Source organism: Pinus tabuliformis, chromosome 2_1 (assembly GCF_031772625.1).
Source record: "Pinus tabuliformis cultivar Carrire ecotype Pingquan chromosome 2_1, CPIR1, whole genome shotgun sequence".
In the NCBI taxonomy this organism is placed as follows: domain Eukaryota; kingdom Viridiplantae; phylum Streptophyta; class Pinopsida; order Pinales; family Pinaceae; genus Pinus; species Pinus tabuliformis.
In genome coordinates, this window is record NC_142299.1 from 565322680 (window position 1) to 565338147 (window position 15468).

General features: G+C 37.7%; 1 protein-coding gene across 3 annotated transcripts in view; it reads left to right on the forward strand.

Annotated features, from left to right (window-relative positions):
- Positions 1-15468, forward strand: part of LOC149201662 (uncharacterized) — a 245000-nt gene that overhangs the window by 77395 nt on the left and 152137 nt on the right. For all 3 annotated transcript variants that reach the window (XR_016253877.1, XM_089402971.1, XM_089402972.1), the window contains one exon: positions 6321-6401. Coding sequence is in view for 2 of the 3 variants with exons in the window: in XM_089402971.1 (XP_089259097.1) it covers positions 6321-6401 (81 nt within the window). In the remaining variant the exon portion in view is untranslated. The remainder of the gene's footprint in view (positions 1-6320; positions 6402-15468) is intronic.

Here is a 15468-nt window from a genome sequence, read left to right on the forward strand (position 1 = left end):
ATAGCAAGTTGCCTTGGCACTGCAAAAAGTGTTTGATGGTGATTGGTGGTTGTAGAACTAGGCTCATCAGTCTCTCTTAAAGGTGGTGCTAATACTGCCACACCCTTCTCTCACTCTTTCCTCCTCCTTTTGCTCCTTCGGCTATTCTGCTTGTCCCTCCTTTAATTGTCCAAGTGTCTCCTCCATGATAGTTGATTTGCCTCATACATAGTCAGAGGCTGTAATGGACATATTGATGGAAATACTGAGAGGGGGGTGAATTAATATTTCATTAGTTTTAACAACTTTCACTTCGTTAATCTTGAAACTGAATTCACATCACATAATCAATAATCCACAATGTATGAACATAAAGATTAATTTGCAAATATAAAATTGAAGAAGAAACACTTGAAAATTATCTTCAATTTATTACCACCACTTGTGAGGACGTCATGTTGAAGAAAGTGTAACTAGGATCGGTATTTACAAATGTAATTTTAATCTTTGTACTTGTCAAGAAAAAGAAATATTTTTTTTTGTAAATTATAAGACTGAGTTTCTTGCTCATTTCGTAGGTCTAGGAAAATCAAAGAGTCAAAGTTATGTATAAGGAGCTCTTCTTGAGCATATGTGTAAATGAATACTAGTCTAAAAATCCCTCCAAGACAAGCACAATCCTCCAAGACATGCACAAGAAGAAGTCTGCCAGCAAAACAATGTGAAACACAATCATGTCGGCCTACAAACAAATATAAATGACAAGTCGGCTCACAAAAGGAGACACAACACTTCACTCTGTCATGTCGGCTTATTTATGAAGGCAAAACCACTATAAATAGGCGTTAAGGTTCATAATTACAGTCAGGATTTTCAGACATCTCTCTGAAACTTCGGATGACACAGTGGGTGCAGGAGACACAAAATTTCGGACAAGTATCTTTGCATGACAGTAAGGATGGACAACATCACTGTAATCTCGGATGGGTGTCACTGAAATGATTACAGTCTCGGCATAATGATGAGGGTCTCAATACAAGAAGGGAACACTCTGTCTCAATATACTAGACAGTATCATGAAGGCCTTTGTGTAGGAAGAAAAGGCAGTCACAAGACCTTAGCATAATGACACCTATGGTCTTGGTCATAATCCTAATGAAGAAACCTCATTGACATGGTAGTGATCTCAGTAATAGTACAATAGTGATCTAGTTCTTGGTGAAGGTGTAGCATGGGTGCAACAATGATGAAGATCTCGATGAAGGAGTAGACATGGTGTAGTAATAATGATCTCAATAAAGCAGTAGCGATGATGATGATCTCAGTAGAATAGGAGGATTGGTGTCTTGGTCTTGGAGTGGCCTAGTAGGTCAAGGGTCAAGGTCTTAGTATTCATCAATTGGAATCTCTATAAGAAGAATTTTGTGTTGGTTTTCCTCTCCAAGAGGGGTAGGTTTTGGCCTTGGCAGGATGCCAGCATCTTGTGTTCTTGTCTCTTTGTTTTGGCAGCTATTTGATGAACTAATAAAGACATACTCTAATAATAATTAGTGAAGATTGGAATAAGCAGAAAAATTGAAAAACATCTCACAAATAGTTATCATGGTAAGAAGAATAATATCATCTACATTTGTCCTAGATTCTTCAACACGTCAATCCTCTGTAAGCACCAAGTTACAAAAGAAAGTGCAGGCTCCAATTTGTCAATAATATGAGGACACTGATCCTCAGTAAGCACCAATTTACATAAATTACAGGCTCCAACCTGTCAAGAAGATGAGGACTCCAATCCTCAATAAGCTCCAACTTACAACTTATTCACTTATTCAACGTCCATATTTAGCCTTAGTAAAAGAAAGTTTTTCCTCCTGGCAATTGCTCCTATATCCTTCACAAATCTGTTGCCAACACATTGAATTTGACCTCTCTCACAACCAACAACTACAACACCAAAACTTAGGCTTCAAACCAGACTTGATCTCAGCCTTTAAAGCACTAGAATTTGGAATTCAAATCAGACTTGAACTTGACCTTCAAAACAACAGGACTCGACCTTCAAACCAAGCCTGAACTTGGCATTCAAAACACCAAAATTCAACCTTCTAACCAAGCACGAATTCATCCTTCAATCACTAGAACCTTGCCCTCAAGAGGGACAAAACTCAGTCTTCTTCTGCTATACCAAAACTTGGCCTCAACAAGCCTCAACAAAATGGAAAACCCTTTCCTAGAAATTATGCCAAAAAAACCCTTAACATCCAACAAATATATCCCATAGAGATTCCTACAACTTGGCTACAGTTCTTTTCACTTGGTTCATGAGGTATGAACCTCAGAACTGCTCCTTCACTGCCCTAGAACAAATCCTAACTTTCACTTGAGCGATGGCCTAAATGTCTCCTCCTCAACACCTATATATTTTGACCCCTAAAGTAGGGTTGACTTGCCTTCCAACAGGGCCGACTTGTGGACAAAGGCAAGCTATTAAATATATAAATGCATAATTTTCTAGAGGTTTGCTAATTTATGAAAAATAGTTGTAATTTCTCCATCACAAATTTTGCTGAAGAATTAATAAAATCACTCATCTGCAAAATTGGTTTTCCCCACACTGGGGTTTTCCCAGGGACATTCGTCCAAAAATATTGGTGGTCTTTATTTGTGTGTGCAATAATTTTCTCAGTTCTTGTGGTTTATTTATTTTCTATGAAGTTGCTGTAGTGTTTTATTCAATATTTTTCGCAAGTATTTTGTAGAAGACAATTAATCAATTGATAGGAGAATAATAACCAACTAACTACAACAATATTAAAATTTCACATGTGTCCTCCACTTTGCCCCAATGGCTACAAGCTGATCCCTATATCTAGGTGATCTTCATGAGGTAGTTAGTAATATTGGCCAATCTTGTCATCTAGATGGATCTTAACTTGTTCTTTAAGATCATCTTCCAGTTCACATTATCACTCTGGAATAAATTCACTAGAGCCTTGAACATTCCCCTAGTCCACTCTTCAATTGATAAGTGTTAGTGAATAATAGTGATGATAATGGAGGGGAGAAGACTTCATGGCCAAGTAACGTGGTCAAAGGGATCGACTGATGGGGGTGTCTACATCCTGAGTGTACTGATGTGAGTAGGAACATTCGTGGATGCACGAGTTACCGACTCGACCTTTGTTTTTCCACCCCTCTTCATTGTAATACTGCTTATAGCTGAAAGGTTAGAGCTGCTTTGTGTGATGTAGCCATTTTATTACCCCTTTAAGATGAGTCATTTTATTGCTCATTAGCGTTGGGACATGCAAGGGTTCATTCTTTTGATGTAATGGAGCCATATGTGCTCAAGAATCGGGTGATGGCCATATGAGTGAGGTAGAGCTCATGCTAGTCTTTTGCCCACGTTCTAATCTTTATGTCCCAACCCTCTTTTGTATTTTGATTTTTCTTTCCTTTATTTAATTGTGGCCATGATTTGCTCTTTCAGTTTCTTTTAGTTGCATCAACCTCCCAGAGAAAATTTTCAGGGCCTTGCCCAAATATGTGGACATACAAGTTCCAAATCCCAGAGAACTAATGACAAGTTGTACCTGAAGAATGGAGGTGAGATATGGGCTTGTAATGTAAGATGGAAGGTGTTAATTATGATATATGAGAAGATGGAACTATGTTATCTTAATCAAGGTTTCCCAAGTAGTGCCCATTGTATACCTAAAGGGTCTTAGGGGAGGTCCCATTGGACTAGGATCAAAGATTAACCCCCCAAGTAAGGTGAGAGAACAAGATCACAGTCAAAGTCTGTCAATCTTCTTGATCACCCGATAATTCGTACTAAATGCCCATACAAACAAGTATAAGCACTCAATTGCAAAATAATCAATGTACCTTTCGAGTGGAAACCGACCTTCATCTGCGTGCTCATGCTAGATGGGTGAGAAGCAAATGGCAAATGCAAGTTGCAGTGATATATGGTATATCATCAACTAATGGTGGCCGGTAGGGGTTGCTCGCTATCTGGCTAGTTGGTTGGCTGTCAAATGTAGGAGAAAAGTTTTCTCCAATGAGCTTACCCATTTTGGTGGCTAACAATAGTAACAATGAAGTATTCTAGATCTCAATACTAATTGCTTATTTTATGGATTGGGCATATTACTATTGGAACGTTGGGATCAAATATTGTAGTAAACAGGGTTTTAGACCTTATTTGGCATTGAATTAGAGTGTGTTCTTCAGTTGTGTTTGCACACTCCAATAATCCGCTCCCAAAGCATGCTATGAGCGGGAGCGACCTCAGGAGCACGCTCCCTAAAAAAATTTGCACTCCTTGCTAATTTTGGAGCGATAGAGGGAGCTAATGAAGATTGGAAATGAGAATTTTTGAGTGGGGTAGCCTAATATTCAAGCCTATGGCCCTAGTATTGATATGCAATTCATGGTAATGTTAAATTCTTAAAGTTAAATGACATTTCTCATTTTCATCTTTTTACTTAAATTTTTAACATTACCATGAAATGACTCAAGATGTTTGATAGTGGTTCCGACCTCATTGGATTTCATATGGAGAAAGTAGAATTTTAGATCTCGCTCAAAATCCATAAGACTTGTCATTTTTTCAGGATTGGGGTGATTGCAATGTTTCCATTGGATTTTGTCATGTACTAGGGTATGAAACTCGTATTTAATCAAGAGCACCAAGCCCTCTATGTACCTTGATGTTAGTGACATTGGTTGTCAAACTCCTCTATATGACTAAACTAAAAATGTACCCAACACTCAAACAAAATCTTGACTTGACATGCTACGTTTTTCTATCTTATGTTAATGCTTAGAGGGTGATACTAATGACAAAGATCCCAATATAGGCAGTGGTTTTGATGATATGTAGGTATTTGTTGTAGCATGACTTTTTTGGGTGCTAGAGGTCATCTAGAGCCTATTTGTTGATGTATTTTCAGTTCAGAGATGGATTGCACTTGATGCTATTTTGGTTATGTGCACCCTTACATGCTATATAAATGAAAACTTGTAATTTGTGGACCTATGGTTGATGAAGATTATAACTACTAGATGAATGATGTTATATGGCTTAATCCATGTTTTTATATTTTTTGTCACTAATTTATCGTTATACATGCTTTTGTTGACATTTATGCATCAAAATATATATTATATAAAATTCGCTCCCAAAATCACTCCCGACCCGGAAGCTTTTGAAAATGTCGCTTCCGCTTCTGCTCCCGCTCCCTTTCCCAATTAGCCTAGCCCCAATTAGCATTTAATAAGGTGCATTGTTTCCTTAAACATAACAGAATTGTATGGGTTGATTTGTTTACCCTTGGTTGAACATTGGCATTAGCACTGCAAAACTGACAATCCAAGCTTGAACATCAATCAGAACAGGGATATCCATTTATGCCGGTTAGAGCACAGATAGAAGGAGCTTGAACTCAGCTTGATAGTAATATTCCTACTGTTTATGGATCACTCATCCCCCAATTTTGGAAACTCATGGAACTTAGATTTTAATGTAGTTCATGTAGGGGCCAACATGATGGACTTTTGGATTGGTTTAGAAGACAATATGGTACATGATGAGACATAAGATAGTAGAGTTGATGTATAAAATGCATTGGTCTTATTTGGTTTTAAAGGAAAAACTAATTTCTTTGAGAAGGAAAATTAATTGTGATGAAAAGGTAGTGAAGAGATGAGCTTGAAATATATTTTGTTGGAGATTGACTGTCAGGCAACCTAGATATGAAGGTGGATGTAATGAACATAATACACTATAAAGCTTGATACATCTGCATGCACACAAATTTACAAGGATGGATCTCTTCAAAGTGGGGTACTATCTTGTGACCCTAATGGGGGTTTTCAATTGGTGATAATTTTAATTTAAATAGCAGGATGGCGTGGTAATGGGCCTAAGTGAGCAATGAGCGAGAAGAAATATATATCGAGGTCAATAGAGTCATTATAATACACATTGGCTTATGATTATTGCATTGGGATAGAGGTTTATAAGTGTTCATATGGATATGTAAATAGCAGGTTGGCCTGGTAGTGGAGCAATGAGTGAGAACAGATATGTATAGAGGTGAATTGAGTTATTGTTGTACACATTGGTTTATGGTTAATTTTTTCGGGTGTATTTGCATCTCGATATATATCTTTATAAATATGAATAGTTGTAATTTTAAATGATCCACCAAATATGAATGTAACAAATTGTTTCACGTTCAACCTTTACTGAAGTCAATGATATCTTTGGATTTTGAAATATTAGCGTAGCAAGTTGATACTGTTTTAACAAGGGATGTGTTCATGGCATATGATAGATGTTTGCTGAACCATGGAGCTCGTTAGAGGGACCAATACCTTGGCAGGAAGTGGAAGTTAAGGTGTTTGTCCTGAATGTGGTAAGTATTTTACTTTTTCCTGAAATTTTATGGATTTAGTTATGTGGATATTACCATGTTTATATGGTCTATTTGTGATTTATATTTTTGAATAGAGTATGGGTTTTTGCTGGTTGCGTTTGTACGATGTTAGTTTGTTTGTATGAAATTGCAATTGTCTGCATACTCTTTTAATATAGTCAGTAAACTAAGAATTGTATTATATTCTTGTATGCTTGTAATCATTTGAATTTTCCATTTCTTGTTTCTTAGCTATTTATGCTGGATATAAAGTTTCTAGCCAGATGGAAAGCTCTACCTATTAATAATCTTAATGCCATGAAATCCTCAAATTTTTCTTGTAGGAGTAATGTCCTCCATCACAGTTTATGAGAACAATGATTATAAACACAATTCTTGTGCTTGGGTTCAAAGCCTGCAACCCTCTGTTCTCAACTCTTGATGGCCTTTGCATTCAATGCTAAATTTTTTGAAAGACCTGTGACCTTGATGAGCCAAGGCTTGACTGAAAATGAAAAAGTACCCTTCAATGGGAACACATCCTTTACATCTTCTGATTGCTTTGAGAAAATTTAGACATAATCTATTGGCCAAGTATATAAATCCTAAGTTGCATGGAACATGGAAGCTTCTGGAAGTTTTTGAAACGGAATGCCTGAAAGCGTGATCCCTGCAAAATGGGAGCATCACACACACACACACATATAAGAATGATACACGAAAATGACATTTTAGAAGGAAGATCATGTCCATGCCTCATTGCTTGTTGTTTCTGAGCTTGAATGTTCTCATATTAACTATGATGTCACTGTTGACCCTTGATATTGGGACATCATCTTTTATCTACAAAACCAGCACTGCTCTCTTTACTTGTATGACAATAAGAATAAGAAACTAAGGCTGGAAAGTACCAAGTATGTCCTGTTGCTGCACAAACTAGCAGGCCTTGTGAATAGGCAAAAGCTAGAAGGCACAACAACACTCTAGGACAGAGGCCCACTGTCACCAGTACCACAGCCTAAGTCCCCTTCTCTTGGATTTTCACCCATGGGAGGAGTCCCTGTATCTCTCACTTATGATAGATATATCAAGGATAGATTTGAAGTGAGGCAAGGAGGCTCATTCAATGGAAATGTTCAATTAAAGTGTGAGCTTTGGGAGAACCTAGGAAGACTTTCCAAGAAAAACTCCTTGAAAGAAAGACTACATGATACCTAGGGTTGAGATATTTAGTGATGTACGAGTTCATTCAAGTTCAGAGTAGACTAGGGAAAAGGCTATAATTGATATACTTCAACAAGTAGAAAAGCACAAGCCTTCAAAGAATCCCCAAGTTGAAGGATTAGCACCTAGGGTTCCCTCTCGATGCAATGGCTAGGGCATCAAATTTTGTGAAGAATTCACCATGAGAATTGCCACAAAATTGGAGGAGAGCTAGAGAAAACACCAATGTAGAAGGCTGTCCAAACAGTTTTGCAAAAGCTCCTCCCTAATGCAATTTGCATCAAGCCCTAGGGAGGCCTCCTTATCCTTAAAGGGATGAGGAAAAGAGGTGAAAAGAAAGATGACTTGTTAAGTTAAGAGTGATCACCAAGGATTTATGACCAATGCATATTAATTGGGAGAATTGGAGTAAAAAATGATCTTGGTTTGGTAATTCACTCATCAAGGAGACCTAAAGCAACTTTGCTAGCCCTAATGGAGGCAGCTACACGGTTACTATAGATATTTATACTTTGATGGCAATAGTTAATGGAGTTTCAAGGATGGAAGGTGTAATATAACCTCTAGGAACATTCATTCATTTATTATCCATGAATAACACATGCAAAATCTCCAATAGCTTCAATGTTGTAACCAATATTTCATTAATTAGGGCATATTAAAGACCATAAGACAATATTCCATGCATTAGACATTCATCAAGATCAGAAATATAGCATTAGATAACACTTACAAGACAATGGAGAATATATCCATCCATCAATATCCCAAAGAGAAGCTCTAAGAGAGATAGTGAACTTTTCCAAACATCAAAATACATTAAATTTGTCCAAATCACTCCACAAATTGCAGACTGAATGTTAGGTGAAAACCAATGCTCACGAAGGTAATTGTGTGTGTACATTGTATTTCTAAGTGTAATAAGTAAATTGTATTATTCATAAGATCTGAATGGTGAGTTACATTCCCCTCGGACGGTGTGCCTAAATAGGCCTTGACTAGTCACGAGGGTTGGATTGGTCATGCCTTTTGACCTTTCATTACATAACTAATTCCTATTAATGTTAATTAATTAATTAGTTATTTAATTATTATATTATTTTTTGTGAATTATTTATTCATAACATTGCCACTCCCTTTAGAGATGCTTTGTCCTCAAAGCATAACAAGAAGGAATTTCTCTAATTGAACACATAGCTATGGGATGACATCTTTACTTTGACTTTGTTTGTGTTGGGTGAAGTCCTCATGTGTATTTGTACCTTCCTTGAAGTTGGAAGCGTTAACACTTTATAATTTATAATGTCGTCCTTGCTAGTTAAAATCCATGAACTGTTCTTCAAGGTTTGTAGTATAGCTTCCTAATTGCATTAACCATTCCGCACCTAGCACTATATCCATTTCTTTGAGTGGTAGGGAATATAAATCTGTTTGTAACTCTAGTTCTTGTATCTGGATTGGAACCTTATGGCATTCTTCTATCTCTTTGAACCTTTGCCCAATAGCAACAGAGATGGTCAGGTCCTTGATTGGGCATATACAAAGATCAAGTTGTTTAGCAAGATCAATGTTTATACAATTGTGAGTACTACCAAGATCTACAAGTATATTGACATTTCTGTCTATTATGAGCCCTTTAAGCTTCAGGGTTTTAGGGTGTAATCTCCTTGTCAAGTTTGTTGGTAGAGTCGTAAGCTTAATGTTCTTTCATCTTGGAGACTGGTTTTTCTGCTTCCAAAGGTGTGGTGGAACGTATTTTGCAGTGACTTGTTGTTTTTGACTTTTTGAAGAATTGCTTTCTTCACTCTAATTTTGTTGGACACACGAGATTGCGACTAATGATGGTTCCTCGGGATCTAAATCTTCTTTGTGTGTGACAACGATATCTTCATTAGGTTCTTGTACTTCAACTTGCTTTCCATCTACTATTTTATAGTAGTGTAAGGATGTGTCTTGACACTTATGTCATGGCATCTAGCTTTATCCACACGTGACAATTATTTTTCTTTTTTATCCTTTTTTCTGACTCATTACTTGAAGTGTCTGATTCCTTCTCAATTTTATAAGTATATAACTTCTTGTTAAGGCCTCTGTGTCCTGAAGTACATTTATACTTACATTTGTTTGATTCCTTTTTACCTGAGTATTGCTTTCTAGCTTCTTCAATAGTTTTGGGTTTGTAAAACTTCAATTCTGCATGGATATACTCCTTAAGTCCACCTTTATGTTAGTTTTTGTAGCATCAAATGTGTTCTAGCCACAAAACTTGGTGGAGGGGCTAGAATACATGAGATCTCAATAACCCAAAAATCGTTTCTGGAAATTCCACCTAGAGATGACTTAATTAGATTATTAACTTATCTATTAATGTTTCCTAAGTCTAAACTTAAGAAAACTAGTTAATTAATCAGAATTAATTAAGTTAAGGTGAAAATTCTTTAGAAACTCACATGGATTGATCTGAAAATTACTCTTGAGTGACCTCAGTTAATTAATTATTGAATGGAGGTATTACAGACTCGTGTGTTAGGATATTCCGACACATAGGAAATATTTAAGTATAACTTGGTCTAGTATAGAGTTAGGTAAAGTGTGTTTCTTTACTATGTACATTTTGTAACTTACAATCCGACGATCACGATATGTAGTGATCCGACGGTTCATTCTCTCCTCGGTATTACCGACACTTGATCCGTGGCTTAACACCCGATTGGTCCATGATCTCTATTTAAAGAGCATGGAGAGTCATTTGTAGGTTAATTGTTCATGAGAGAAACTTATGTAAAATTTCATTCTTTTATTAGTAAATTGCCTGAAGTGGCCGCGTTGGCTCAGGCCGTGGATTGTTTCCTTCTTTGAGGGTTTTAACCACGTCAAAATACTGGTGTATTGATCTATGATCTGTGTGTGTGCGGTGTCCTTTGGTGTTCTGTCTGAGCAACTTACCCTGTAAATTCCTACATGGTATCGGAGCTATTTGAGGGTTGCGTTCGTCGTTGATCCAAATCTGAAGCTCGTAGAACTGCATCCGACTACCGTTTCCTAGATCTACTGTTTCTGACTGCTTTCGGGCCGAGAGGACTGCTCTGTTGTGTTAGGAGCATCTGTTTCAGTGAGGAACCCCTTTCGTTTCACGCGAAAATGTTTCCGGTAGCCCTAGCTACGTCATTGTTAAGATCTAGAGGTATACAGTGTTTATTTGCAGTTTACAGTTATTTTCTTTCTGTTTATTTCGGTTTCGGTTTATTTAGCTTTTTGTTTTTTTTATTACCGAATCTGTACCTTTCATTTCTGTGTATGCTCTTTGCCCTGCGACTCTGTGCGATCTGGGCAAATCAGAAACAGAAAGGAAGGATTTTTCTCATGCGTATGCTCTTTTCCGTTGCGCCTTAGTGTGATCTCGGAAAATCAGAAACATTGAGGAAAATATTCAGTTTCCGGCTAAAGCTAACTTCGAGCCGTAAGGTTCGTTTTTTTTGTATGTCCGTGTTGGGTTTTTTGTTTTTTGTTTTGTAGGGAAAAAGAGCTTTCTCAAAGCAAGCACGCAACCCAAAGCTTCAACCCCCCCTCTCTCTCTTTCCCTCTCTCTCTCTTTCTCTCAAACTTTTAGTATAGGTCCAAAGCTAATTTATGAGAGTAGAGGTCTTGAGTTCAAGTCTCCTTTTTGTGGGGGCGGATTTTTCATTTCCCCACATTCCCGCACTTCGTCGGCATCTTCATTAAATTTTCTTCAAAAAGCCATAACTTCTTCATCTGGAAGCTGTTTTTAGAACCGTTTTTTTTGAGACAGCCTAATTTTTCGAGATCTTTCCATTGTAACACTTAGTTTCAGCATCTATAGCTTCAGTTTCTGTTAAAATGGAAAGTCCATGCCAAGTTATTCTTGACAGCACCAACTACTTCTAATGGTGGTCCTACATTGTGGATTTATTAGAAGTAAAGGTCTCTACAGAATAGCCTTAGGCCAAGAAACCAAACCGAAAGATGAAGATAAGGCAGCTAAATGGGAAAATAGGCAAGATCAAGCACGCGGGTTGATAGGGATGTCTATTTCTCCAGATCTTAGATTCCATATTGCAGAACTTGATACTCCTGAAGAAGCAATGAAACAGATCACTAAAGTTTTTGGAATTAAAAATGAATTTAAAGCCCATCAACTTGAAAATGAGTTGCTTACATTGGACCCCAATAATTTTTCTTGCATTGAAGATTTTTTGTCTAAGTTCAAGACCCTTAGACTTCTCTTGGAAGGTGTTAAGGTTAAGAAAGAAGATAGTAGCCTTATCTACTCCATTCTTACTAAGTTGGGACCAACCTATTCTGTGTTTGTTTCCACCTTCCATTCTACAAGAGAAGCCTTCATTTCTCAAGGACAAGCCTACAAGTCCCCTTCCTTTGATTTCTTTTGTGATTTTTTAATAAGAGAACAAGAAAAACTCTTACACCTTGGTCTTCTTCATCTTGGAAACTCTTCTAAGAAAGCGTTAGCCGCCCAGCAGCAACCAAATTCAAAGAATCCTAAGAAGTTGTATCCTAAAAGGAATGGTCCTAAACCAAACGAGGGTCCTAAGCAATTTCAGCCCCAAAATGAAAAATCATTTAAACAAAATGATAAGACAAATAAAAACAAAGGGAAGAAGATTGATAGACATTGCAACTTTTGTAATCGAGATGGCCACTTAGAATCCAAATGCTTTAAGAAGATGGAAGCCTTGGAAGCAGCAATGAAGAAGCATAATATCCATTTGGAGCACTCTTCAACTTCAACTTCATCTTCAGGAATGGCACTTTCTGCATGTGGTTGTCAAGCATCTCGGTCTAGCTATGCACTAAATGTATCTTCTTCTTCTCATTCTCATGAGTGCCTCATTGATTCTGGAGCTTCTTATCACATGGCCAAAAACAAAGCCATGTTTTCTTCTTTAAATGATTGTAACACCAAAAATATATATGTTGGTGATGATAGATCTCTTAGTGTTGTAGGGATTGGAACTGTTCATATAGACAATGGTCAATTAATGATGTATTATGTGTTCCAACCTTTTCCTGCAATCTTCTATCTGTATATCAGATAACTCATTCAGGTGAAGGTAAAATCATTGAATTTTCACCTCACGATGTTGTAATTAAGGACCTAAGAGATCCAAGATAGATTTCAGCTACTGGCATTGTTGATGATTCTACAAGGTTGTATAAGTTTCACAACTTTGGGTTATCAAATCTTCCCTCAGTATTTGTTGCTCATAACGATGAAGTGAGCAAACTTTGGTATGAGCGATTTGGTCACTTAAACTGTCGCTCCCTTCAGAATCTATGTAAAGAAAATATGGTGATAGGTCTTCCAATGGTATCTTGCAGAGATGGTGTTTGTTCTGGATGTGTACTCGGAAAACATCATCGGGATAGTTTTGAAAAACGTGCCTCTTGGCACGCCTCAGCCCCTTTACAGCTCGTGCATAGTGATTTATGTGGTCCACTTCCAGTTGTTTCATTCTTTGGCTACAAGTATTTCTTAACTTTAATTGATGATTTCTCTAGACGCACTTGGGTATACTTCTTAAAACTCAAGAGTGAAGTCTTTAACATGTTCTTGGCCTTTAAGGCCTTTGTTGAAAAACAATCTGGACATCAAATTCTTAAGCTAAGATCTGATAATGGCGGAGAATATGTTAACAACAAATTCATCAACTTTTGCACTGAGAATGGAATTCAAATGCAACATACTGTTCCATATACTCCACAACAAAATGGTGTAGCTGAAAGGAAGAATCGCACCTTAAAGGAAATGGCTAATTGTATGCTTCAATCTAAAGGACTTAGTCTTATTTATTGGGCAGAAGCAATTAACTGTGCAAATTACATAATAAATCGCACTCCTACTAAGGTTTTAAAGAATATCACTCCAGAAGAAGCATGGAGCTCAATTAAACCAGATGTAAGTCACTTTCGTGTTTTTGGAAGTGAAGCATGGGCCCATATTCCAGATAAGAAACATAAAGCTTTAGAACCTAAGAGTGAAAAATGTATTTTTGTTGGATATTCTGAAGATGTCAAAGGATATAGACTTATTCCACTTAAGTCCAAAAATGTTATTATTAGAAGAGATGTAAAGTTTGCTGAAAATATATCGGCCTACAAGCCTAGTTCGGCGGATGTGCCACCTCTCCCTATCTCTTCTACTTTTGAAAATATTTCTTCTTCAGATGATGAAAGCGAGGATGAAAATCCCCCCCCTCCTTTTCAGGATCCTCCTTCAGCTCCTCAGCATCCAAAATGGGTCTGTGCTACTCGGGATGCAGCAGGTGATCTTGCTGGTGATCCTACAGATCAGCGACGTACACGTTCTCAGTTTGATAGAGCCTCTTCTTTACTGGCTCAAGCTTCAGTGAATTATGATCCTGACACCTTTGCAGAAGCTTTAGGCCATCCAGATTGGGAAGTAGCTATGAATGAAGAATATCATTCATTATTGGCAAATGATACATTGGATCTTGTTCCTCTACCAAAGGGACGAAAACTTGTTAGATGCAAATGGGTTTACAGAACCAAGTATGGACCAGATGGGAAAGTTGATAAACATAAAGCTCGTCTTGTTGCTAAGGGTTTTTCACAAGTTGAAGGCATTGACTACACTGAAACCTTCTCCCCTGTTGCCAAAAGGAACTCTATCCGCCTTGTTTTTTCCCTTGCTGCCTCTTTCAAATGGGAAGTCCATCAGATGGATGTTAAATCTGCCTTCTTTCATGGGGACTTGCATGAAGAAATTATATGGAACAACCTATTGGCTTTATACAAACAAACTCTAGCCTTGTATGTCGGCTTAAGAAATCCCTTTATGGTCTCAAGCAAGCTCCTCGAGCTTGGTATGCCAAAATGGATAACTTTCTTTTAGAAAATGGCTTTTCTAGGTGTCATTCTGACAATATTGTCTACACCAAGAAAGTGGGCAAGTCTCTTATCATTCTTGTTCTTTATGTTGATGATCTTATCCTGACTGGTAGTGATCCCAACCTTATAAACCATGTGAAGTCTAGCCTTAAAAGGAAGTTTGAAATGACAGACTTAGGACACTTACATTTTTTTCTTGGTCTTCAAGTCTTGCAATCGAAGGAAGGTATTTCCCTTTCCCAGTCCAAGTATGCCTGTGATATTCTACGCCATTTTCACATGGAAGACTGTAAGCCAGCCCCTTCTCCCTTTCAGTCTGGAGTCAAACTTTCAGTCACTTGTACTTCTCTTGAAGTTGATGCTACCTTATACCATCAACTTGTAGGAAAACTTTTGTATCTAACCCATACTCGTCCTGACCTTTCCTTTGCTGTTGGCCTTGTTGCTCGGTTTATGCAAAACCCACATGAAAGTCATTGGAAAGCAGCGAAAAGAATACTTCGTTATCTTCGAGGTACAATTCAGTTTGGGATTCATTACAGTGCCGAAGCAGCTCCTCTATTGGTTGGTTTCACTGGTTCCGATTGGGCTGGTGACACTGATGATCGGAAGTCTACTGCAGGTTATGTGTTCACTCTTGGTTCAGGACCTATTACATGGGCTTGCAAGAAACAAGGTGCCATTTCTCTTTCTTTAGCAGAAGCAGAGTATCGTGGTGCCGTAGAAGCTAGTAAGGAAGCCTTGTGGCTTCGTCGGATCCTGTCAGAGTTTGGCTTTCAGCAGCAACATCCGACTACACTTTGGTGTGATAATCAAAGTGCCATTCAACTATGCAAAGATCCAGTCCAACATTAGCGCAGCAAACACATTGAACTACACATGCACTTCATCAGAAAGCTCATCTACGACCATGTTCTTGAAGTGCAATATTGTTCAACAGATGATCAAGTTGCAG